We start from the raw sequence: 25253 nt of genomic DNA on the forward strand, positions 1-25253 counted from the left end.
GGGCGCAGCCCACCATCGCATGTGGGAATTGAACCTGCAACCTTGTTGTTGAGAGCTCGTGCTCTAACCAACTGGAGCCATCCGGCCGCACCTAAAATTTTTTCTTAAGCTTCTTTCTATTATAATTATTTTAAGAAGCTTTAAATACTGTTTGGTTCATTTGTAAAATCAATTAAATTCTCTTATACCATTGAAATCGTATGCATGAATGTAATATATTTTATTTTTAAGTAATTTACATGTCTGTAATTACCAAATCTTCCCAAGTACTTGAAATACACGAATCTGATCAATTTAATGTAAAATAGTAAAGTTTTAGCTCCTTTAAACATTCTAGTACTCTCACCATGTCTTAAAATTCTCTTTATGTGAGAAATCACTTACGTAATATTAAATTACTCAGACATTTTCAAATGGAACCTGGATAACCTGTTATGTATTTCAAATTACCATAAACATTTGATATTTTAGATAATAAAACATACAGAAAAGTCAAAAAAAATGTATACACATTTTAAGGAAGGAAGAAACTGGATGAAAATTGTAATACTCAATATGCACCAGTAACAAAAGATGAGCACAAGTCACGTGGACACACTTCTCTGCCCCCCGGTGTACGGGTCACGCCTAAAGTGCAGAAGTGACCACAGGCTTGACTCGCTTCACCACTTGCTTTCTCAGTTCTAAGGTCCCCGAGGGGACTGGCACCCTCCGAGCACAGCGGAGATGCCTGTGTGACTGGGTGCTCTGCGCCGGGTCACTCCTCAGCTGCCTGCTTTGGGCCAGAATTGGAAGTAGTTCGTCTGTCACAGGCCCCTGGCCAACAAGACCCCAGGGGCTGCTGTCCTCAGTGATGTTGCTGGTCGCCCTGTAGCCCCTTCCTCACTGTCTGGTGGGGCCTGCGTCCAGCATCTCAGGTGGGCAGCGTCCCTCCAGTGGCCTGGCAGGGGTTGGCGTGCCAATTTGTAGGGACTTTCATTTCTTGGTGGACGTTTTAGAAAACGTTTGCCCATGGTTGGAGCTGGGGGACTTGTGTTTCCCTCCAGATGTTTCCTTTCTGACAAGGCCCTCAGTTCTCCAGAAGGACCAAGCTGGATGCTGTACGGGCTGCCCACCGCGTGGTGCTGCGGTGCCAGGCGTCGTGTCGCGACCGTAGAGCTGTTTCTGTAGAAGCACACGTGCCACCACAGCCCGTCCTCACAGTCTGTCCTCCTCTGCCTAGTGGTGGCCGTGATCCTCAAGGCGCTGACCTACGAGGAGAAGCGGGGCGCCTGCAGCGTGGGCACCAACGTCAGAGACGCCGCCTGCTATGTGTGCTGGGCCTTCGCACGAGCCTACGAGCCGCAGGAGCTGCAGCCCTTCGTGGCCGATATTTCCAGGTAAAGCTGTCGTCGTCCTTCCTGCTGCACTGCACCCGCCCCCGTGGTGCTGCGTCCCCTCCCTTGTCTGTCCATCGCGCCCTCCTGAGCGTGTGTGAGGCGCAGGATACACGGCACCTTCCCATGGTGGTGTGAGACGTAGGTGCTTGGGCGCTTCTGAAATCGTTGGAGAGGTGCCTGTGAAATGCAGCAGCTTGGGAGCAGAGCTCTTCGCGGGTCAGCAGCTCAGACCAGTGTTTAGGGGCGATGTTCTAGAGGCTGTGGTGGCCTGCAGGGATCAGATCCTTAGATGGAGAGCCGCGTCGTGGGTGGTGTGCGGTCCTGAGGGCGTCGTGCCCCCACGCATCTCGTGTTTTACCAAGAGATGCATTTTGGAAACAACTGCCATGGCCTCCACCGAGCGTGCAAAGGGGAAGGAAGCCTGCGGGCGAGGGCTGGGTTCTGGCCGGTGTAACTTTCTAGTGTTTATGCGCCAGCTCTCGAACATTCACTGGCGACTTCATCAACACCTCTGAGCAGGAAAGAGACGTTCAGCATAGCCTTGTGAGCAGGAAAGAGACGTTCTGTGGTGTCCTGTGACCCCAACTGTGCCGCCAGTGAGAGGCCCGGCTCCTGAGCGCACAGCAGGGCTCCTTTCCTGTGGGGGTCTCACTGTGTGCGTCCAGCTGAGCCCCCGAAGGTGTCTGGATGCCTGTGCCATCGGCCCCATTTTAAGATCTGGTGGTGGTTTTTTTTTTGGAGAAATGCAAAACACGTTTCCTTAGTAGAGGGAATTTTTAAGTTAATTTTTGTACTCTGATTTCTTAGTCTGTTTTTGGACTGAACTAAGTTACTTTGACATGAAGAAGGTTGGTGTGTGTTTCTGGGTGTTTGTCAAGTAGCCAGAGGAGGAGGAATGCTGAGGCGGGTGCAGCGTCTGCGTCAGTGGGTGCAACTTGCTTACCAGACGACTTTTACTAGGAACCAGATTTCAGAGTTCTGCTCAGGTCACGGAGACTACTACCGTCCACAGCTCTGTGGAAGATGTCACCTGAGATCTCTGAGTGACACCACCGCTCTGCCCCAGCCGCCTGGCTCCACTCCCTCTGGCCCGGGTGTGCCCTCAAGTGCCAGCGGGTGAGCAAGCCAATGCTGCTCCCCAGTGTGGGCTCAGACGTCCGGGCGCTGGAGGGGCCGCTTGCACGGCTGTTGCACCTTGCCATTTCTAGGGTTGGGATGGGGTCCTCAGGCGTGCTCGTTGCCCAGGAAGTGCCTCTGGCCTCCGCCTCTCAATCTTGACTTCTATCAAAGCACAGCCTACAGAACAGCCTGAGGATTCTGATAAAGTTCAAGGAGCTAAAGTGCTTCCAGGAATTCGTACAGATGTCTGGTCTCCTAGTCTCGTCCACCCTTGGGGGGAGGGCAGTGATCGTGTGCAGATGTGGCCCTGGATAAGGGCTGGCTGTGGCCAGGAGGCCAGGCTGCCTGCGCCTGTGTCCCTCCCTCGCTGCTCCTGAGTCAGGAGCTCAGGGGATGGCCAGGTGCCTGGGCCCCCTGAGGCTGTGCTCCCTGCTGTCCCCCGCTCTGTTGGCATGGCTGTCTTCTTTCTTCTCAACTGTGTGGAAGCTACTTCTGGAACTAAAAAACGAACGCAAAACAAGGGTTTTCCTTACTGCTTTCTTCAGCATCGCAGGACAGCACAACGCCTCTCAGCTGTTCCTGTCTCCCTCAGTGAGCAGTGCTGTGGGTGGCGGGGCATGTGGCTGTTCCTGCCACACGGGGGTGACGCGAGGGGCCACGCAGGACACTTGCCCTGAGTCAGGCAGCTGGGGGGGGCGGAGTCGACATGGCCCAGCTGTGGGTTTCGGTACCAGCTACCTCTGCTGGAGGCCGATGTGCGGCAGGGGACTCTGGCCCCGGCGTGGCTGTTCCCATTTCCACGTGAATGAGTGCCTTGTCAGTTGAACGTTTGTCGGAGCTGTAATGTCTGTGGGGCCCTCCCTGGGCCTGAGTCTCTGGAGAATAGGAGCAGGGCCTGGCTGAGGAGTTGGGGTGGGCCGGGCAGAAAGGCTAGTACAGAGGGCGCTGGCCACCACTCATCCTGCCCCCACTTCGGGCGAAAGCTGCTGCTTGTGCCAGAGTCACGAGGCCCCGTCCCGACTGGGAGGGAAGCGATGCAGGCGGAAGGCCCCAAGCCCTAACGCCACGTGGCACCCGTGGGACAGAGAAGGGCAGCTCCGGCCAGGGCGCTGGGCTTTGGAGAGGGAGGCTCTTCCCGCCACAGCTTGTACCTTCTGCAGCTCGAGAACTTGCCATCGCAGCACTGGTCTCGGTAGTGATTTGATGAAGTACAGCACCGGTCTGTGAGAACTGGAGGGTGCTGAGCGCGGCATGGGCGTCAGAGGCCATAGCCACTGAGTCCTGTGCGTTCCGGGCGCCGGTGGGCAGGTCACGCCAGGTCCAGGCCTGGACGGGGACCTGACCAGCCGCACGGGGCCCGATGGGTATGCGTGTGCGTGAAGGGGACTTGAGCTTTCACGGAGGCTGAAGGGCTCGGGCTGTCTTAGTGCAGGTCACCCCTCCATTGTTCAGAAAGGGAAGAACACATGGGGGCCTACTGGGCACAGTGAGGGGTCCTGGCCACGTGCTGAGCTTTCTGGAGCACAGCTGTGGCAGGACTGCTTTGAAGGGCCCAGCGACGGCTCCTTGTGGGCCACGTGGGCGGCCAGGCCGGGTCACAATGAAAGTGGCCGCAGACCTGCGTGCAGCTGAGGGCGGAGCCAAGCCCATCCTGTGAAGGGACCCCTTGGGGGGTCCTGTGGATCCTAGAGGGTCCCGCCCTTGTGTCTGGACAGTGATGGGAGGGTGTGGAGCTGGGTTCTTTCAGAACACTCACCTTTCTGAGCTGGGAGTCATTGTAAGAACCTCACTAACCACAAGGGACCCAAGAACATTCACTGCAGTGGTGGCCAGCATCCTCTGCAGAAACGTATGTGGCTGCACTGGGCCCTTTGATCTCAGGGGAGGCATGTCCCGTGGCTTCCTGGGCATGCCCGGGGACGGCTGATGAGCTTGCACAGCAACTCTCACACGGAAACCTCTGCTGGGGGTGGAGAGGGGGGCTTTCGAATTTCTCCTAATTAACACAGGAGTTACCGGCCTCTGGCAGTTTCTGCTTGAAAAGGCCCCCCCTTGTGCCCTTTCCCTGTGCCCTTCCTGGGATGGGACCAACCAGTGCCCTTTGGAGCCGCGCCCGGCCGTGTTTCAGTCCAGTTTGGCAGGTTTTGGGGGAACCTGTGCCGCAGCCCTTCCCGGTCTATCTGGACTGCAGGCATCCAGGGTGGGCGGGCGGGCGGGCGGCCTGGAAGGTGAGTCATGGTGCCCGGTGAGCCTCCGGCCCCAGGAGTATCGGTCAGGGTGTGTCCTTCAAGACGTGCCTCCTTTGGTTTCTAATAAGTGACCACATTTTAATTGTCAGCTTTTAAGCCATTAATCCTGGCACATGATAAGATCTTGATATCGTTATACTTTCACACACTCTTCAGTGGGTCCTGCAAGGGTACGCAGTTGAGATCAAAATGTAGTTCTGTCAGTGAAATAGAAACACCTGGTAAGAAGGAGCAGTGAGGAGGAGGCAGGGCTGGGCTCTGCTGGCGCCCACGCGGAGTGAGAGGTCAGGCGGGGCCTCCACCGTGCGGGCGCTGGCAGGCTCAGCTGCCCGCTTTCCCTGCGGGAGCTGGAGGGCTGTCCGAATGGGCACTGACTCTGGTTCATAAATATGACACAGGAAGTTTTTAGGCAAATGCAGTTGTGTTGTGAAAACCTGTATTTCCTAAGCATTATCTAACTGGTAAAAAAAAAAACACAACACAGATTAAGAGATGGAACAGATTTTTGTGGAAAGGCAAACAGGGCTTCCTGAAAAGCTAAGTGGATTTCAGGAGCAGGGAGACAAGGGCAGTTAACGTGGTCCAGAGCCGCCAGCATTATCTGGAACCTTCTCACCAGCAACAGAAAGCGAATTTGCAAGATGAAAAAGGAAAATGAGCCCGCACTGCTGCATTGGCTGTCGCCTTCCAGCAATTTCCTCACCTGAAACTCTGTGGGAAGCTGAGTGGCTGTTGACATCAGCAGGCCCTTCCCCTGCCAGGGGCACAGCCAGGCAGCAGGGATTGGCTCCCAGATGTCTTCCTCGAGGGCACAGTTGCCCTGAAAAACCAGGAAATGGCAAATGTGGCTCAAAGCTACGTCTTGTTCTTCCCAGGGAAGATAACCCTTTTGTTTTTCAAGTTCAGTGGCAGTTACAACCGAGACAGGCCCCCCGCTCTCCACCTGGTACACCCCCACTCAGCCTCCATTTTAGTTCACCTGTGACTAAAAGCAGCTTTAAAAAGCCTGTGTTCACCACGGTGCTGGCTGTGAGCTTCGATTCCCACGCTTAGGGAAGGAGAGCCCACCCATAGGTGGAGCGGGTCTGGCTTTTTTCTTGGAAAACAAGGTGATTTTCAACTTTCAAACAAGATGGATGGATAATAAATTATCAGTCCGATATTTAAACATGTTTTGATTTTGAAACGATAAGATTCCTCTTAAAGTAAAACAGTGTATTTTGCTTTTTATCGCCGTGAAATATCATATAAACTAACACACTGACTTTGGGGTGAGACCTGCTGCTCCTTGTACAACCTGCTAGTAAAGTCAGGAGCCCGGGGCTGGGGCAGGTCGAGGCTCGCAGCGTCCCCTGACTCGGACAAGAAAGAAAGTCCCTTTCTGTTTGACACAGACCGTTTCTGTGTTGGGAAATCCTGAAGTATCGCCTAAACTGAGGCAGTGAAAGCAAACGGGTGAAGAACCGAGGCACGGCGTGTCGTGGTGCTGTCCATGTCCGCTCATGTGCCTGACACGGCTCCTGTGCTCAGGAAAGCTTCCAGGGCTCGCGTGGGACAGGGGCCCTTGGGAGCTTTGACATTTATATTTAAGAGATTATCTTGGCTGTTTTTATTTGAAACATGCTAGTATTTCTAGATGAGCCAGTTTTGTTCTCAGTGTGAGATCAGTTTTCTAAGGTTAGTGCAAATCAAAAGTGTTAAAACCTGTTAAATTCCCAGGTCTACACAGTTGATTTGTTGAGTTAATGTAAGAGTTGATAGTTAATTAAAAGCTGTTTTTTTGTTTTGTTTTTTTAAATCTTGATGTGGTTTTTTGTTTGTTTGTTTTTTAATTGGGGAAAGGGAACAGGACTTTATTGGGGAACAGTGTGTACTCCCAGGCCTTTTTTCCAAGTCAAGTTGTTGTCCTTTCAATCTTAGTTGTGGAGGGCGCAGCTCAGCTCCAGGTCCAGTTGCCGTTTCTAGTTGCAGGGGGCGCAGCCCACCATCCCTTGTGGGAGTCGAACCGGCAGCCTCCTGGTTGAGAGCCCACTGGGCCACGTGGGAATCGATCCGGCAGCCTCGTGGTTGAGAGCCCACTGGGCCACGTGGGAATCGATCCGGCAGCCTCGTGGTTGAGAGCCCACTGGGCCACGTGGGAATCGATCCGGCAGCCTCGTGGTTGAGAGCCCACTGGGCCACGTGGGAATCGATCCGGCAGCCTCCTGGTTGAGAGCCCACTGGGCCACGTGGGAATCGATCCGGCAGCCTCGTGGTTGAGAGCCCACTGGGCCACGTGGGAATCGATCCGGCAGCCTCGTGGTTGAGAGCCCACTGGGCCACGTGGGAATCGATCCGGCAGCCTCGTGGTTGAGAGCCCACTGGGCCACGTGGGAATCGATCCGGCAGCCTCGTGGTTGAGAGCCCACTGGGCCACGTGGGAATCCAACCGGCAGCCTCGTGGTTGAGAGCCCACTGGGCCACGTGGGAATCGATCCGGCAGCCTCGTGGTTGAGAGCCCACTGGGCCACGTGGGAATCCAACCGGCAGCCTTCGGAGTCAGGAGCCCGGAGCTCCGACCCCTGAGCCCCGGGCGGCCTCAAAAGCTGTGTTTTTAAGTGGTGTTGTATTTGCCCTACCACGCTCTGTGAAGTTTGGTAAAATACGAGTAAAGCAGTAACTTTTTAAGCCATTTACTTGTGAACGTGAAAGCATCAGATTACAGTGGGCGTGGCCTCGTGCAGGCGCCGGTCCCCTTCGTGGCCCGCACGTGGTTTCCGCCGGTGCTGGTCAGAAGCAGGCTCCTTCTGGGGCCCCCGGGACACGCCGTGGGCTCTGGAATCACCGCTCTGGGCCGGTCCGCGCAGGCACGGAAACCCGGGCCGGGCCGCGTAGACCGCGCGCGCCGCGTGGAGCCCCTTCCCGCGCAGCCGGCTGTGGTCTCGGAAGGAAGGGGCTGGCGGCACAGCGCGCACGACCACAGGCAGGGCCTTCAGCACAGCCTCTGGGTAGCGTTTCGGTTCAGTGGCAGCGTAAACCGAGGCCGACGCCAGCCGTCCGCGTCTCGCAGCGCAGGCTGCTCATCCTTGCCTGGCGGGTGGGGGGGGTGGCCGGGACGAAGTCGTGACTCTTCTTAGGACTCACGCTGCCCGGGGCAGGGCCAGCGAGTCCACCCGCGGGGTGGGGCCCGGGGGCGGGGCCCGGGCCTGGTCTTGGGTGGGCGGGGCCGGGGCCTGGTCTTGGGTGGGCGGGGTCCGGGGGCGGGGCCCGGGCCTGGTCTTGGGTGGGCGGGGTCCGGGGGCGGGGCCTGGGCCTGGTCTTGGGTGGGCGGGGTCCGGGGGCGGGGCCTGGGCCTGGTCTTGGGTGGGCGGGGTCTGGGCCTGGTCTTGGGTGGGCGGGGCCGGGGCCTGGTCTTGGGTGGGCGGGGTCCGGGGGCGGGGCCCGGGCCTGGTCTTGGGTGGGCGGGGTCCGGGGGCGGGGCCCGGGCCTGGTCTTGGGTGGGCGGGGTCCGGGGGCGGGGCCTGGGCCTGGTCTTGGGTGGGCGGGGTCCGGGGGCGGGGCCTGGGCCTGGTCTTGGGTGGGCGGGGTCTGGGCCTGGTCTTGGGTGGGCGGGGCCGGGGCCTGGTCTTGGGTGGGCGGGGTCCGGGGGCGGGGCCCGGGCCTGGTCTTGGGTGGGCGGGGTCCGGGGGCGGGGCCTGGGCCTGGCCTCGGGTGGGCGGGGCCCGGGCCTGGGCTCGGGTGGGCGGGGCCTGGGCCTGGCCTCCGGTGCCCCGCCGCCTGGCCATCTCTGAGCAGTTTTCTGAACGGACTCGTGACCTGCCGGGGCTGCCGCTCGCTTCCACGGCGGCCGGTGCTTTCACGCTTCTCTATATTGGTTCTGTTCTCTCTTCGTTAATCGGTGTTCAGTAATTCAAAAATTATAATTTCAGACAAACAGGTTGACAGGAAATTTCAAGACAGTGTAAAATGTGAACTTTGTATATTGGTTACACCTAAACTCAATAAAAATGTCCGTCCACATTTTTCTGGGTCAGATTTTAAAGGAAAGTGAAAATGCTTGGATAGTACCTTTTCCTAAAATACCTATGATCTCATGGATAAAGAAGCTCTTATTAATATGTAAATGTAGCACTTAAATTTACACCAATTCTGAGAATATATTTAGATCAAAATGCAAATATGTTTCTATTAAGAGCAGTAGTTATATAATTTTTAAGTTACTGAAAGATAATATTAGTATGTGTTGCTCAGTTCAGTGATTTCTAAAATTTCCTTAAAAGCCATAATGGTGCTGAAATAGAATCAACTGATCTTAAAATGTTCCTGCTACAGGAAGATGAATTTCCTTTAGTTTTAAGGGCAGTATTTTTTTCAGAATCTCATTTTGGCTGCAGTTTGTAATGAAGAGTTTAGGGAGGAAACAGGAATAACTGTTAATAGAGTTTTGCTGAAATTACTTTCAGTTTCAGCTGAGTAAAAGGAGTGATATGGAAAGGATCCCAGCTACTAACGCCGGGTCTTTTAAAATCTTTCTATATTTAGTTTTTTTCCAAAGACCTGTTAATTTTGAACTAACGTTAGACTTAAAGAAGAATTACAAAAATAATAGGAAAAGTTCTCCTAAGCCCTTCGCCCGCTTCCCCTAGTGTTGGTATCTCACATGGCAAAACCCAGGAGAGGGTCGTGTCACCACTACTCAACCTACGGCAGTGCTTACCATGTGCTGCTGAGTGTCACATATGGGGCACGTCCCTCACTTACTGTGGCTGATGCTGGCCGGGCCCGGGATTGTGTCCTTCATAAGCGGTCAGTGTCTTCAGGATATTTAGGGACGACACAGCGGCCCTGTGCTCCTCAGATTTGTGCCACCAGTTTCCACGCCCATTGGGGGGCCAGCCCAGCAGACCCCTTGGTGCTTCTCTCCACCTTCTTTTGGGAGGAAAAGGTGTCCCTTCTGCCCCTTTCTTTCCTCCAGTTGTTTGTTGACACCGGTGTGGACTGGTGGGCACTTCTCTGATTCTTGGGGTTTGCATCTGCTGCTGCAGTCTTTTTGGGGCTCCATTGCCCACCTCCAGCCATGGGAGCTGCTTCAGATCTGCACCTGTGTCCTTTCCAAGGACCCGTCTTTTTAGTTTTTTGAAGACTCTCTTCTTTCTAGCACTACAGAGCCCCCAGGCTTACGCTTTTCTCCCGCGCCCTAGCCCTGGAATCAGCACTATCAGGACCCTGCATCCCCCAAGCCATGGAATTTAGACTCCAGACCCAGATTCCACGCCTGTGTCAGGAGCACAGGCGCCTCCCAGGCTCCAGCCCCCGCCTGCCCACTCCTCCTCCCGGCCTCGTCCTCTGCACTGTGTCCTCCCACCTTTTTAACCCCCGTGTCCACTGCCATAGTAGCTCCTCACTTTCTGATAGTTTCTTTTTAACTTGCATGCCGTTTTTTGGGTTTTGACAGATTGCGCCACTACAGCACCAAACAACAACCCATCACCCAGATTCCCTCCCTCAGCCCTTTGTAGTCAGCCGCCGCCCCTGGCCACCACCAGTCTGCTTTTGGTCCCTATAGTTTTACCATCTCTAGAATGTCTTATAAATCAAAATACACAATATATAGGCTTTTGATTCTGGCTCATTTATGTAGCAAGAAACCCAGGGGAGGTCATGGGTCTGACCCCGTCTCATGGGGCCAACGCCAGGTTGTCACAAGGCTGGCTCCTCCTAGAAGCACTGGGGGAGACCTGGCCCTGACTCCCAGCTGCTGGAGGCCCTGTCTCTTCCTCCACCTGCACAACCACAGCTTCAGCCCAGTCCTTTCCCTGCTTCCCTCTGGCTCTCCCTCTCCGACATCCATTTCTGAGAATCTGGTGATGACACGGGCCTGTCAGGAGACTCCCCCTGTTATAAGACCAGCTGATGAGCAAACCTAATTGCACCTGGGAAGTAACCCCCGGTGGCAGGCAGCAGGCCACTCCCAGAACCTGCACATTTCCGGGGCACTGGGCTGCCCATCACAGGTCCGCTGACACGCTGCAGCCGCCGGGGGCTTGGACTCAGGCGGTTGCTGTCAGGCTGGCGGAGCTGGGGTGTGGGCGTGCCACGGGGCGTCCCAAGCGTTTGGTGGGAGGGGCAGGTCCAGGATGTGGAGACAGGTGGGAGTGTCAGGCCCTAGCGGTCCCATGGGTGGCCTCGGTGTGTCTGAAGTGGCCTTTTTAAAGACGTTTTCTCTGTAGACTGCTCTGAGACGCAGACCCTCACGTCACACAGACACAGCGCTTTGCCTGCACGCCGGCCCCGAACCCTCGTTTTCTGCAGTCAGATGAGGCATCTTGTTTATTCATAATAACAAAGTGTTGTGACCCAGTGAAGACAGATTTGAATGAAGCCTGATGAGTGTTAGGAGCTTGGAATGGCTTCCTGCTTTCTGATGTGGTCGTGGTGTGGCTGGGGGACGTGGCCATTAGTGGGACTGCGTGACACCCAGCGCCTGTTTTCTGTCGTTGGCTGGCCACTTCTGGGGAGGGGTAGGGGTCGTCGGCCTCTCGGGGCTCCACTAGCCGCGTGTCCCTGTGTGTCACTGTGGACCGCACCCCGGGGGCCTTCCCCCGCCCCAGCATAGCCATCTCTCGTCCCTGGGCACCTGCTTCAGTGGGTGGCAGCCCTTGGCCTGTGACCGCATTTGCACGCAGGCATGCACTCTCATGTTCACGGTACAACCAGTGCGGCTGCCTCCTGAGCGTGTCTGCAGCTGCGGTGCCCGGAGCCCGCCGTGCACACAGGCTCGCCGAATGTCTGGTAGCGGGGTAGGCGCGTTGTGACTGAGCAAATGACAGACGAGTTCTCCAGGCAGAGTCCCAGTTCTCTGCACATTCCTTCTAATGAATCGGCCCCTCTCTTCCACAGTGCGCTGCTCATTGCCACCGTGTTTGACCGAAATGTGAACTGCAGGAGAGCGGCCTCCGTAAGTTTTCCAGTTTGTTCCTTTCGTATGAGGGGAGGGCTCTGAACTGTGCCTGCCCCACCGAGCATGCATGGCCTCCTGGATGGGGCCCTGGGCTCAGAAGGAGGCAAGCTGGTGAGGGGACGCTGAGGGCGGCTCCTGGAGAGGCCATGCAGTAGAGTGACAGTTCCCATCTCCTCTGGTCTCCTGGGGATTGGTTGGCATTAAATACCCCATCAGAAGCGTGCTGAGAACCATACACAGCCCAGGGTGGTTCTCCGAGCAGGGAAACATGGCTTCCATGAGCGTGGCCTGGACATGACTGAGAACAGGAACAGAGGTCAGACCAGCCACTGTAGTCAGGCTTGGCCGGGGCCTTGCTGGACGTGCCTGGCAGGGGCTTGAACACAACCTGGCCCCAGAGCCCAGTCACATTTGGGGTGGGTTGGGGTGGGAGAGCCTTTTGCGGGCTCCACGGTGGCTCCTGAAAGGTGCTGCCCTGGGCCCCTGCTCCCCCACAGAGCTGGGCTGGGGCTCCGACTTCCGCAGCTTCCCGGGGACGCCAGTCAGAGGTGACAGCTGCAGGGCTGTGTCCCTGCGGTAATTGTGACCCAGCTTTGTGCTTGGCTGGCTTATTCAGGGTCAGTCACTCGTGTCAGGCTGACACAGGCTGGTGCAGGTTGTGAGGGAACGGAGGCCAGTCTGAGACCCATGTGGCAGGGCTGGCTCGGCACAGAGTTGGTGGCTGAGATGACAGACCCACCTCAGGATGACAGCCTTGGTTTCAGGCGCAGACAAGCAGCTGCACAGCTTTTAGGGTAAGGACGCCGTGAAGGCAGCGCTGTCAGAGAGGAGGGCTGGGACTGAGGCTGAAGCTGGCACCCCGGGTAGGTGGTGCTGGGAGATCCTGGTGCTGGGCATGGTTACCATGTCTGCATTGTCAGGCCTCGCGGGACACTGCTGAGGGGGCGTCACTGGCCGCCATGGCTGTCAGACCAGGAGGGGGCCAACCCTGGAGAGCAGCAGGCTGAAGACGGGCTGGGACCTGGACAGGGCTTACCGTAAGCCTCGGTGTTGTCCAAAACGGGCTTTCGTTCGGTGTGGCATGAGTATGTTCTGTGGGTGGGGCCTGAGGAGGGGAGAGGGTGCCCAGAGGAGTCCAAGCGAAGGCCCCAAGCTGGAGACCAGAGAGCTGCCCTGTCTCGCCCTGTGGGCTGCCACTGTGTCACGGGGGCAGATTCTCCCGTCTCAGGAGTGGGCCAGCCCCCTGAACGCAGGCGAGTGTGGGGGCCTCGCTCAGGAGCATGCAGCCCTCAGATTTGGGGGCTGAAAGCGGGTGTTCAGGTGCCAAGAGGACAGTGGGCACATGTGTCCAGGGGCTGGTGGTAGAGAGACGGTGAATGGGCCAGCCATGCTTGTCGGGCCCTGGAGGTCCCAGTGGACGGTGTGTGAATTTGAGGGACAGACAAGAGCAAGGACTCATATGAAGAGACTGACAAACCGTCACTCTGATCACTAGTCAAACTGTACGTTTATGATTTGTGCACTTTTCCAAAATGTTTTAAAGAAATTAATGGAAAAGGATGGCTGTGCAGGAGATTCCGCATGAAGCTGTGGGGACAGGACTGCGGTTTCCTCTGTGCCTGGCGAGGTCAGACACGGGCTGCGAAGCAGGGACTGATGACAGGATATTCTGGTGTGCCCGCACTCCTCCCACAGGCAAGGCCCCATCGTGAGCGGGAGTCATTTTTTTAATTGTGGAATATTGGGGAACAGTGTGTTTCTCCAGGGCCCGTCAGCTCCAAGTCGTTGTCCTTCAATCTTAGTTGTAAGGGGCATAGCTCACCATCCCATGTGGGAATTGAACCAGCAACCTTGTTGTTGAGAGCTCGCTCTCTAACCAGCTGAGCCACCTGGCCGCCTATGAGCAGGAGTCTTGCTGGGGAGGTTCCCATGCCCCCAGTAGCCAGCCAGGCTGACACAGGGACACATTTGGGGATCGTGAGTGTCACACTCAAGGCCAAGGCAGATAGGACAGGCGGGGTGGCAGAGGACAGATGGGGGCAGTGGCATGGCCGTCCAGGAGAGGTACCCACGTGTGCATTCGCTGGCATGGAGTCACTGGGCACTTCCTGCAGCAGTACAATGGGTCCCGTGGCTTCTCCAGGAATCCCAGCAAATGCAGCCTGAGCCGTGAGGGTTTCCTTCTGTCCCATGTGAAGGAAGCAGGGTGGGGTTTGGGTGGGTGGCAGCACTGTTGTCACAGTTTTCCCACTCCACATCCCCAGTGGCCATCATCCCCACACCACACGCTCCCCAGAGCCCTCAGCACTGCAAGAGGGCACATGGGATGTGGGTTCCAGTGTGACGGACCCCTGAGGTGTGTAGCAGTGGCTCTGAGCTGGAGACAGTGCTGCACACGCTCAGTGGGGCTGTCAGGAGGACATGGGAAACACACGGGCCCGTAGCACACCCTGTTCTCCTCTTGTCTGAAGTCACTTCTCAGGGCTGGTGGTGTGTCTGTGTGTGTGTGTACACATATTTGTGTCAGTCTGTGTGTGTCCGTGTGTATCTGTGCGCATGCTTGACTGTGCACACGTGTGTTTGTGTGTGTACGTGAGTTTGTGTGTATGTGTACACGTGAGTGTCCACACGTGTATGTCTGTATGTCTGAGTCTGTGTGTCTGAGTTTGTGCACGCGTATCTGTGTCAGTGCATGTGTGTGTGAGTCTGTGTGTCTGTGCACACGTGTGTGTGTGTATGTCAGTCTGTGTGTGTTCATGTTCCTTACAGTTCTCCACGCAGGATCTTGTCATCTGTGATTAAAGAGAAGTACTTTTCCTCTCTGTCTTGATGCCTTCCATCCTGTCCTTTGTCTCAGTGCACAGGTCGGAGGAGCTGCTGAGTAGAAGGAGTGACAGTGGGCACCCCACCTTCCTGGTCTCAGGGGGACGCGCTCAGTGCCCCCATCAAGTGTGCTGTTGGTTGTCGGAGGGTTTTATTGTGAGTGGATGTTAGATGTTCACATGGTTTCTTCCCTTTATCAAGGTGTTCTCTCGTGTTACTTGATTTTCCGACATTAAACCAGCCTTGCGTTCATCCTGGGACACATCCCACTCGTCGTGAGTCATGCTTTCACACGTTGTACCATTCACTTTGCCTAAGTTTTCTTGAGCACTTTTGAGTCTGTTGCTAAGGGCTGTTGGTCTGTTGTGTTTGTTGTGAGGTGTTTGTGTAATCTGGCCCCACAGGAGGAGTTGGGAGTGTGCCCTCCTCTTCACTTTGGGTGAAGACATTTAAACGATTCTTTCTACTTTAAATGTTTGGTAGAAATCACCTGTGGACTCCTGATATCCTGTTTCTGTTTTGTTTTCTGTTTCATTGGAAAGATTTTAAATTATTAATTCAGTTTCCTTACTCGCTGGAAGTCTGTTCAGGTTTTCCAATTTTTCCTTTAATGAAGGAATTTCTCCATTTTGCGTAAGTTGCCAAGTGTCGCTGTACGATGTTAGAGGGTGCCCGCCCGTCTGCTGCTCCTGCTTCTGTTGTTTTCTGTCACATGGCACCGTGAGGAGTTTCCTGTTGGTTCTTGGCCTGTTCTCCGTCTGGTTTCAGTGGCAGCTCGGGTGCCCGGTCCCAGCCCTCCTGCCCCCTCCCTAGTCTCCCATGCTCGGCACAGTTGCCCGCACGTGGTGGGTGCCCAGCAAACGCCTGTTTTGTGAGTGATGGGTGTGGGCCGGCTGCACCCCTGGTTGGTGGGGTGACAGGGAGCAGCACTGGCCTCTCGAAGGCCATGGCCGTGTCCTCTGCACCCTGACACTTGCAGGACAGACGTCTCACCCTGCCTCGGGTCCTGTAAAGCTACCGTGTTTTGAGAGAGGTTTGCCAGGCCAGCTCAGAACCTGCCTGGGTCCCAGCAGTGGCCTCCTGGCCTGTGTGTCTGCAGATGTCTCAGCGATTCCTTGAGACGTCCTCACGTTAGTGTTCTAATGTTTACACATGGGCAGTACTTGTAAGACTCTGAAAACAGTAAGCGTCTTTTGTTAAATATGCACTTGAAAATTAACCTTTATGTGTCTCTTGCTTATTGAGACACCTGTTAGGGGGACAAGTAAAACCCAAGCCCTGATGCCTTGTGAACCTTGGGGGAGAGGTGAAATAAAACAACAGGAAGTCTTTCAAGTTACAGTCCGAATCCTTTAGAGTTACTGGGAAGTTCTGTCTCTGCATCGAGCCTCCCAAGTGCCCCTGTTCACCTGGCAGGTGCAGAAGGAAGACGTGAAGATGACAGGTGCCCCTGTGTGAAGCTCATTTCACAGTGCGGGGTCAACACCTTGTTACTGGGAAGAAGTTCTCTTTCCAGGACGCTGTTCCTCAGACAAGCACGCATCTCGGCCTTTTCAGCTCCTGCTGAGCTCCCGGTCACGCTCTATGCTCTGTTCACCCTTGCTCACGGGATGACGGTTCCCAAAGTCAGGAAGGCTTGCTGCGGGTGGGGTCACTGTCCGCTGGCCAGGGCTGGGAGCTCCCCAGGCACCATGGGTCACCCCCGCCCCCATGCAGCCGGGAGGTGGTGGGCACAGCGGAGCATCTGAGCTGTTGTTTCTCTCTTCTGGCCCTTTTTCTTCACACCTGATTTGGCTGCTGGGCTTTTATTTAGCCAGTCGATTAGTCTCTTTTCCCATTTTATATCTAGTGCCTTAAATTAGGCATTGGTGTGAGCTGGAGGCCACTTTTCAGGACATGTCCAATTGATAAACTTGAACCATTAAATTGTGGTTTTAGACTCAGACGACAGGCCACCCTGCGGGCTGTGATCAGCCAACAGTGAGGACGTTTATGAAAAGTACACGAATAAACAAAGCCTGGGCCGTTTGCCGTGAACTCACCAACTGGTGTCCAGAAGGGCAAGGCACTCACCTTGATATTTGTTCTTTCTGTTCCTTAGGCTGCTTTCCAGGAGAATGTGGGAAGACAGGTAAGGCTACTTTTAAAAATCTTCATTCCTGAAACTTCCTGTAGAGGTAGGGGCAGGAATAGTGAGAGCTGCAAACCGAGTGTCACCTCGCATTGTCACACGTCACGTGGCTAACGAAGTTACCTAGAATGAGCTAATACTTAGCACGTTCACTTCTGGTCACAGACTCAGAATGTCACTCAGGTGAGTGTTGACACAGTTTACATTGATCAGCAGTGTGTTTCATAGGAAACCGAATGTGTCAGTAATTTTACATGCGTGACCAAAATCAAAGCCTTGAGCATGGCTGACGCCGTGATGTTGCCAGCTGCCCATGGGCGCTGCAGGGGTGGGGGCGGAGGGCCTGGCATCACAGGGACAGAAACGTGACCCCTGCCCGTCCTGTGTGGTACGAGCCAGCTGCCGGAAGCTGTTGGCTCCATGCCCGTCTCAACGGCCCCCAGTGTTGTCCTGCCTGCTGGCCCTGAGCCTCCTGCACCTGTCACCACCGGTCAGCCTTTCTCCCGAGCTGTTCACACTGTGTGTGATGATGACACCCCAGGACGTGTGGCCAGCCTGCTGGACACTGGGCCAGAGGCAGGTCACATTTGGGGAGACCGGGTGAGAGGTGCGAGGTGAGCGTGCCAGGAGAGAGGTCGACAAGGTGTGGACGAGGGTATCCAGGGCGTGTTGGCCCCCATGAGGAAGGGGCTCGGGAGGCAGGGCAGGGAGGCGGAGACGCGGCCCAGAGAGGAAAGCTGCGGTGAGTCGGCCGAGTCCCAGTCTTTGAGCCCGGACGTCTGGCAGGGTACTCGGAGGGGCGGCACCGCGCCGCATGTCTGTGTCTGTGTGCGGCAGGGTTGCGGGACGCAGCCAGCCGTCTGTCTTCACCCCAAGGACCCCGTTCCATGCGCTGGCCTGGCCTCCCGGGTACAGCCCCCTGCCTGGGCAGCCCAGCTGTTTGCATGGTGATGTGCACACCGCGTGTTGCCCAGAGCTGTGGTCGCAGAGGTCAGATGCAGGCCCAGGAGAGCACGGCGGGTGGCTGGGGCTGAGTGCTGCCCGGGGCTGGGCAGGCCGGTGGGGGGGCGTGAGCGTGGGACCCATGGTGGCCTTACGCCCGTCAGGGACACGTGTGAGGCAGCTCGCAGACGGTCGCAGCTGGGCCAGGTGGGGTGGCCAGAGTGCCAGGGTGACCTCTGCTATGTAGCTGTGTCACTAGGTGAACTGGCTTTCATGTGTTGTTTCTGAACCAGCCACATTTCTGACATAGTTTCCATGGTAACAGGTACCCTGAATCCCTTATCACAATCTGGAATCCAGTCCCAAGTTCAGTGCCTCTTGTGTCACTTTGACTCAGGAGCTGCCTGTCCGAGCACCACTTGTCCTCAGTGACGGTGCAGCCGCCGCCGTGGCAGCTCCCACCTGTTGCTTTGGGACCTTCATGGTTCGTCGGTGGAAACGCGGGATGCCGTCGGTTGGTCCAGTGCTGGTTGTTTCTATACTGTGCTGGTCAGTCTCACGCCGACTTTGCCGTAAGCAGGGCGCTTTCAGCCGTTTTCCTTACACACCTGAGCGGTCGGTACGCGCGTCGGAGTGATGAAGGATGGGCATCTCACCTGCCTCCTGCGGTCCATGGCGGAGGCTTTCTTTCCTTCGTCAGTTGGAAGTTTGTCGTTGAAGTCTTTTTAGAAAACTGTTTTCAGATTTTCAAGTGGAGTCAGCAACAGCTTGCAGTCTTTGGGGCTGGGCTGGGAGGGTCCAGGAAGGTGAGTGGGGTGCTCCTGCCTCCCCATTTCAGACCCCATTTCTGGGCGTCGGCCCTCAGGCTCCCACACGGCGCCTCCCATCCCGTGTCTCCTGTCCTCCTGTGGCTGTGGGAGGCGGCCAGCCCCTCCAAGTGACCACGGAGACCCTTCTGCCCGGACGTGGGCGCAGGTTGAGTGAGTCGGTAGCTTTCATACTGTGGAGGCCTGATGTCCTTACGGCGTGTAGTTGAAAGAAAAGTCTATTCCAGCATTTTAAAGTTGAAATATTTGAGTTGTTTGAAAAAAGAAAATGAAGTATTTTTGAGTGGTTCAAACAGTTTTAGCCTGGTGTCCAGCCTGGGATAGGCAGTCAGTAAGTGGACTTGACTCGACAGTTGGAGCCCAGTGTGAATAGTGTGAATAGTGTGCGGCCTGAGCCGTCAGTGTGGGTCAGGCCTCTCTGTCTGTGACTGTCTGTGAATGCGCTTGTCGAACGTGGGGAAGTGAAGACCTCAGTTTGTCACCTTTTTCCCACTGATCTTTTCCTTAGGGCACTTTCCCTCATGGAATTGACATTGTGACCATGGCCGACTATTTTGCCGTTGGGAACACATCTAACTGTTTCCTGGTGATAAGGTAAGATTTTAATACTCATCACAAAATAGAATATCCTGTATGATTTAGATGTAAAAAACTCCACGGGGCCATTTCCTGTGTCGTCCTGGAAGGTCCACTAAGTGTGAATGTTACCCCGTTCACGTTGCTCCCCAGAGGGCGTGCTGTGTGCTTCCACTTGTGTGAAACTAGAGAACAGGGACAGTGGCAGGTCGGGTGGCCTGGAGACAGGAGTGGGCCTGATGGAGAATCGGGTCCTTTCTTAAGGAGGTGACAGTGTCGGGAGTGGACCCCACATGGCCGCTGTGTGGGCCTGTCTGTCCCCCTGCCATCTCGGTGCTGCCTCCGCTGCTCCGTCTTTCCGAGCACGGCCTGCTGCTGATGGGTGTCGTCATGCTGGTGTCACGTGGGCGTCAAGTCCCAGAATGACATCGTGGATTTGAAGTGACTGCGTCTCCTTTTCTGAGTCAGTGAAATCGTCTCCCAAGTTGAAATTGTGTGTGTGTGAGCTCAGTAAGGAAGAAGATTCCAGGAGCCAGGTCAGGAATTAACCTTTAACACCCCTGACTGCACGTTGCGAAATGATCTTCTTGGGCCTTTCGCTCAGTGACGGAGGTCCCTGGAAATGGCTTCCTGCATGCGCATGTCACCTGATGCAGCGCTAACAGGAGGGGGTGTGGCTCCCTGACTCACGCGTGTGCAGCACGCAGGCACTTTAGAGCCCACTGACCCATGTCTGTCGGAAGGGCAGACACCACCGCCCGGCCATGCAGGCTGTGCCGTCACTGCGTCTCCACAGACAAGCAGCCTGGAGACTTCTAGGAAACGTGGCGTTGGGCCTCCCCCCGGAAAGACCAGGACCGAGGATCCTGCACTGTTGGTACCCTTTCCGCCCTCCCTGCTGTGAGGCCTCCTGCGCCTGACCACTTTGCCTGTCTCCATTTCGTTTTCTCCCATCGTTGACATCTGCACGTAGATTTCATGGGCCGATCCACCCCTCCTTCCCCCGACTTCCGTGGGTAAATAACCAGCTGCTTTGACCTGGGCCTGTGAGTTTGTTGCTGAGGTTTCTGACGTGTGGTTTGTTGTTGCACTTGGCAGAGGGCTTGGCGGACCCTGGCCTGGCTCGGGGTCTTTTGTCACCATGCATTTTGCACACATACCATGGGCAAGAGGTGGTCTGTGAGGACGGGGCCCAGTGGTCATAGGGACCCGGGTCCACGGCTACAACCACAGCGGGACAGACGCCAAGGTTCTATTGTCAGCCTGTGGGTGGAGGAAAAGGGGGTGTGTGGCCAGGGAGGCTAGTGTGTGGACTACGGCCCAGGACGTAAGGGTCCGACGGGTCTTGAGCCAGCAGGGCCCGGCTCGGGGGTCGGGACTTCTGAGCCTGCGGAACGCAGTTTGACTGTCACACATCTGCAATTTGAACGTGTCACTAAGGCTGCGTTTTAGAACCTGGAAGGAAGGGCATGGTCAAGAGCCCCACATGGCCAGGGCCGGTCAGAGGATGGAAGGCAGGTCCCCTTCCACCCTTCCATGGGTGTTGTCAGTAGAGTGGAGGGGTTTTGAGAGCCAGGGGTGTCCGAGTTGCCTTGGGATCACGTGCAGCAGGGTGCCCTGGGAGGAGAAAGTGCCGCAGGTTTGGGGGTCGGGCCTTAGCTTGCATGTGGGCTGTGAGGGGTGCACGCCTGGAACAACTGCAGGTGTCGGAGGTCAGAGTTTTGGGCACACACCGGAGGCTGAGATGCAGGGCTGCCCTGTGTGTGTTGTGTGTGTGTGTGTGTGTGTGTGTGTGTGTCGGGGGCACCAGCAATCATCCTGTCTCCGTCTGTACGTCAGCAGCTTTCTTAATGTGTGGATGACACCCAGGAAAGTGCACGTATGTGCTGGGGGAGTTCTGATGGAGTCTGACACATGCCATCTCTGCCACCACAACCCACCGACCGGCCCCGGGTTGGTTTGTGTTTTCTGAAGTTACGTGACAGAGTTGCAGGGTCCACACTCTCCTCGCCTGCCCCTCTCACTTCTCCTGGGTCTGGCCTCGCCCTGTGTGTGCGCTGACGGCCCCTCCGTCCTCAGTGCCTTCACCGCTGGGGACGGCTGGGTGTGCCCAGCTCGAGGCTGTTACAAATGCTGCTGCTGGGGACAGCCACGTCACGTCTGTGAGTTCAAGGCCCAGGAGTGGACTGGTGGCTTCCTCACTGTCTAAGAAAATGCCAGATGCTTTTCTGAAGTGGCGGCCCCCTCGCGAGCACCTCTGCGCTGACCGTCCCATTACCTCCACGTCCTCGCCCGCCTTGCCGTGGCTGGTTTTATAGTTTTAGCCATTTTCGTGGATGTGCAGGAGGAATGCGTGAGTCTGTTTCCTAATGACCAATAACTGCGCGTCTTTTCACGGGCGAATTTGACCGATGTGTTGCCTGCGTATTGACCAGTGAGTTGTTGTCTTCGTACTGAGAAGTTGGGACTTCCTCCTGTATTCTGGATGCAGGTCCTTTGTCAGATTCATGGTCTGCAAGTGTTTGTCTGGTCTGCTTGCTCAGTACCCTCAGTTACTAAGACAAAGCCTTTCTTCAAATATCAGCTTTATCTTTACACACCTGCTTCACTACATGTAATTTGCATAAAGTGAAATGGGGGTTTTGGCAGCTGTGTAACCCCCACTGCGGTCATCTGGGCAGTGCCCCCGTCACTCCAGAAAGTCCCTTCATGTCCCAGCCTCACAGCCTCTAACCGGCCTTCTGTGCGCGGTCTCCGCTTTTTCTGGACTGTGCACCAATGGGGTCACGAGGCGTGTGTCCGGCTCCGCCCCCTGGCCTCGCCCAGCAGCCTTCGGGTCCCTGAGACGTCTCTGCTCAGCAGCCAGCTGGCCTGAGCGGCCTGGCTCAGCCCCTGGTCAGGTGTGTGGACGTCTGTGTGTCCCGGGCTGTCTTCCGGCAGCCGCGAGACCTTTTGTAGGTCTGTCCTCTTGCTGCTGTAGATTTCCTGCACGGATTTCTGACATCTGCAGGCCAGTGCATCCTTCTTAAAACGTGGTGTCTGATTTTGCCTTCTAGCAGTTTGCTTCCAAAATTTCCATCAAAATTTTGCCTGTTTCTGTCCACTGGGTACTCCAAACTGAGAACAGCTCAGAGGGAACTGCTTCCTGGTGTGCATCCTGGCTCAGCAAACAGCGTGCCACCCTGTCGGCTCAGGTTTGCTTCTCCTTCTCTTTTCCCAGCATCCGGTTGGTGACCTACTTCTGTCATTTGTGCGTCCCTACAGCCCTCAAACGTCCCTCATCCTGCTTCTCCGCTCAGCTGTGGCCTTCGTCCAGCTCTTACTGTCCCAGACACTTGTGGAGCCTGACACCGGCCCCGCCATCCCGCCCATCATCTGTCTAAAGTGCTGTTGGAGGCATTCTCACTGTTGAGACACCACCCCCTGCTGTGCCTCTAGGCCACCCCCTTCGCCCTCGTCCTCCCGTGGACACCCCCTGGGTTGCACTTGGGGTCGCAGATGCTGATCTCTGAGTGCGGGCGTCCCCGGGCCATGGTTCAGTACTGCGTCTCCTCCAAGGTCAGCCACTCGTGGTGCCGGAGCTTGGACTAGAGCTCAGGCAGTGGCCTCGTCTGGTCCTTCTGAGGCTGCCAGTCGCTGCGCTGCGATTCTCTAGAATCCTGCCCGGCCGCTGGCTGTTGTCCAGTCTTTGCTTTAGAGATGATGTGAAGTGAGTCTTTTTGTATATGGTCGTTGTCACCTGTGTGGTTATGTCTGAATGAATGAATAGAAGTGGAATTGCTGGACCAAAGAGCATTTATGTTTTATTAATTCCCTGCACCTAATGCTGTCCCCAGCGTGTGTCTGGATGCTTCCAGACCCTTCCTACAACGCTGCAAAGCCCTGCTTTGGCCTCTGACAGCCAGACGGGTCTCCTTGGCGTTGCCCGTGTGAAGGAGGCTGGACGTCACCCCTGGGCTTGAGCTGTGTCTGTTTTCTTGGCCAGAAGCTGCCTTGATTTTTCTGCTAGGTGATGGTGTTTTCTGTGACTTTGGAAGAGCTCCTTTGTGTGCAAGGCTCTGCTTGTGATAGCAGTTGTAGATTTTGCTCTGAGCTCGTATTTATCTTTTGATTTTGTGTTAGGTGCTTTTCCTGGCAGACTATTTTCTTTGTCGGTTGTGTTTGAATGTGCCGATCTCTTCTCTTGTGGTTTCTGGGATTGGGGTCATGATTAGAAGGGCCTGGACCACTTGGAGACTATTTAAAAAAATTCTCCCGTGGTATTTTCGAGAGATGAGGCCTTCCTTTATTTTTAAGTCGGCATTGACACTCCGCCACTGCCCTTGCACGAAGCACACAGCCCGGTGAGTGCTGGAGGCCGGTGAGCGCCAACAGCCGACACCTGGGGAGCCAGCATCTTCATCGGGTGCAGAGGGCACCTTGGCCACATACCACGGACGTGGCGTCAGGAAGAACGTAACCGCGTCGCCTCCCGCTCAGCGCCGCTGTGTGAGAGTTGTGTGTTGTGTGTGTGTCAGCAGCTCTCTCCTCTTGGCTGCTAAGTTCTCCTCTGTCCCACAGGTTATCTGTTAGCTCTCTGTTGCAGATGTTTAGGTTATTCTGAATTTGGCGGTCTGATTCATAAAGCTGCCGTGCACATTTATGTAGAAGTCTTTATATGTACATCTTCATTTCCTCGGCTGAATACTTACTTGCAAGGGGATTTCTGTACACTTAACTTCATGGGAAACTTTTTGAAAGAGGCAACACCATTTTACACAAGCCGCGTGTGTGCATTCCTGTTCCTTCACATCCTCACCGTCTCTGAATGTTGTCTTTTTCAGCAAGTTCATTGCCGGCTTTCCCGAGTACACACAGCCGCTGATAGACCACCTGGTCACCATGAAGGTCAACCATTGGGATGGGTAGGTTTTGCGTTTTTGTGTGTGTGTAATTAGCTCTGGTATTTTATCACCTTACCTGTCAAATGGGAATTCTTACTTTGTTTCTGAAGGAGAGATTCAATTGGGTTTATAAGCCTTGAATACACTCAAGGGACAAGAGAGGGAGGGATGAAGCGTGTTCCTGCAGCCGCAAGCCATGCAGCCCTCGGGACGTGGCCATGCTCCAGTACTCACAGTGTGACAGTGTCCACACAGGAACATTACATGCCTGACAGACAGACCTGAGGTCTCCAGAAGTAAGACTGGGACAGACCACTGACCAATGCGTCACGTATGAAGACAGGAACTTACATTACTTCTCCAGACTTATTTTAAAATACAACATCCACAGTGAGAAAGTGCTTAAGGCTTACAAAGCCGATTGAATCTGTCCTGATAACCACCATTCTGCTTTCTGTCTCTATGAATTTGGCTATTCTAGTGCCTCCTAAGGAGCCGTCATTATTTGTCCTTTTGCGACTGGCTGGTTTCTCTGAGCATAACGCCTTCAAGGTCCATCCGTGGGGTAGCAGGTGTCACAATTCCTCCCTTTTTAAGGCTGAATACTAGTCCATCGTATGGACAGATCACATTTTCATCACTTTCACTTGGGTTGCTTCCCTTTCTTTCCTGTGTGACTGATGCTGCGGTCACCATGGGGTGCAAATACCTTTTCGAGGTTTTCAGTTCTTCAGGCTGTTTGCCCAGAAGTAGAATTGCTGTATCATGTTTATGATTTGTTTAGGAACCTCAAAAGCCATACTGTTTTTCCTAATGGCTGTGCCATGTTACATTCCCACCAGCAGTGCCCAAGGATTTCAGTTTCTCCACATCCTTACCAACACTTGTTATTTTCTGTTGTTGTTGTTGTTGTTGTTTTTAATCTTAACGGGTGTGAAGTAACATCTCCTTGCGGTTTTGGTTGCGTCTCCCTGATGCTGCTTGTTACTGAGCCTCTTCTCATGGCTTATTGGCTAGCTATACTTCATGTTCAGAAGAATGTCTCTTCAAGTCTTTGCACATTTTTAAATGCAGTTGTTTATTTGTTGTTGCTGGGTTGTGGGAGTTCTCCATATATTCTAGATGCCAACCCTTATCAGGCATATGACTTGCATATATATTCTCCCGTTCCAAAGGGGGCCTTTTCATTCTGTTAATGTGTCTTTTGATACATAGACGTTGTAAATTTTAATGTAATCCCATTTATCTATTATCAGTTTTTCTCCTTTTACTTGTGTTGCCTGTGTTTTTCGTGTCATATCCAAGAAATCATTAGTGAATCTTATGTCATGAAGCTCTTCTGTTTTCTTCTCAGAGTAGTTTTAGGTCTTCTCCAGGTTTTCCG

General features: G+C 54.9%; 1 protein-coding gene across 3 annotated transcripts in view; it reads left to right on the plus strand.

Annotated features, from left to right (window-relative positions):
* Positions 1-25253, plus strand: part of TBCD (tubulin folding cofactor D) — a 150233-nt gene that overhangs the window by 84499 nt on the left and 40481 nt on the right. For all 3 annotated transcript variants that reach the window (XM_081028702.1, XM_081028703.1, XM_081028704.1), the window contains exons 14-18: positions 1223-1379; positions 11627-11684; positions 16612-16641; positions 18919-19004; positions 23810-23890. In XM_081028702.1, coding sequence (XP_080884828.1) covers positions 1223-1379; positions 11627-11684; positions 16612-16641; positions 18919-19004; positions 23810-23890 — 412 coding nt within the window. The remainder of the gene's footprint in view (positions 1-1222; positions 1380-11626; positions 11685-16611; positions 16642-18918; positions 19005-23809; positions 23891-25253) is intronic.

Source organism: Rhinolophus hipposideros (genome assembly GCF_964194185.1).
Source record: "Rhinolophus hipposideros genome assembly, chromosome: 20".
NCBI classification, from domain to species: Eukaryota; Metazoa; Chordata; class Mammalia; order Chiroptera; family Rhinolophidae; genus Rhinolophus; species Rhinolophus hipposideros.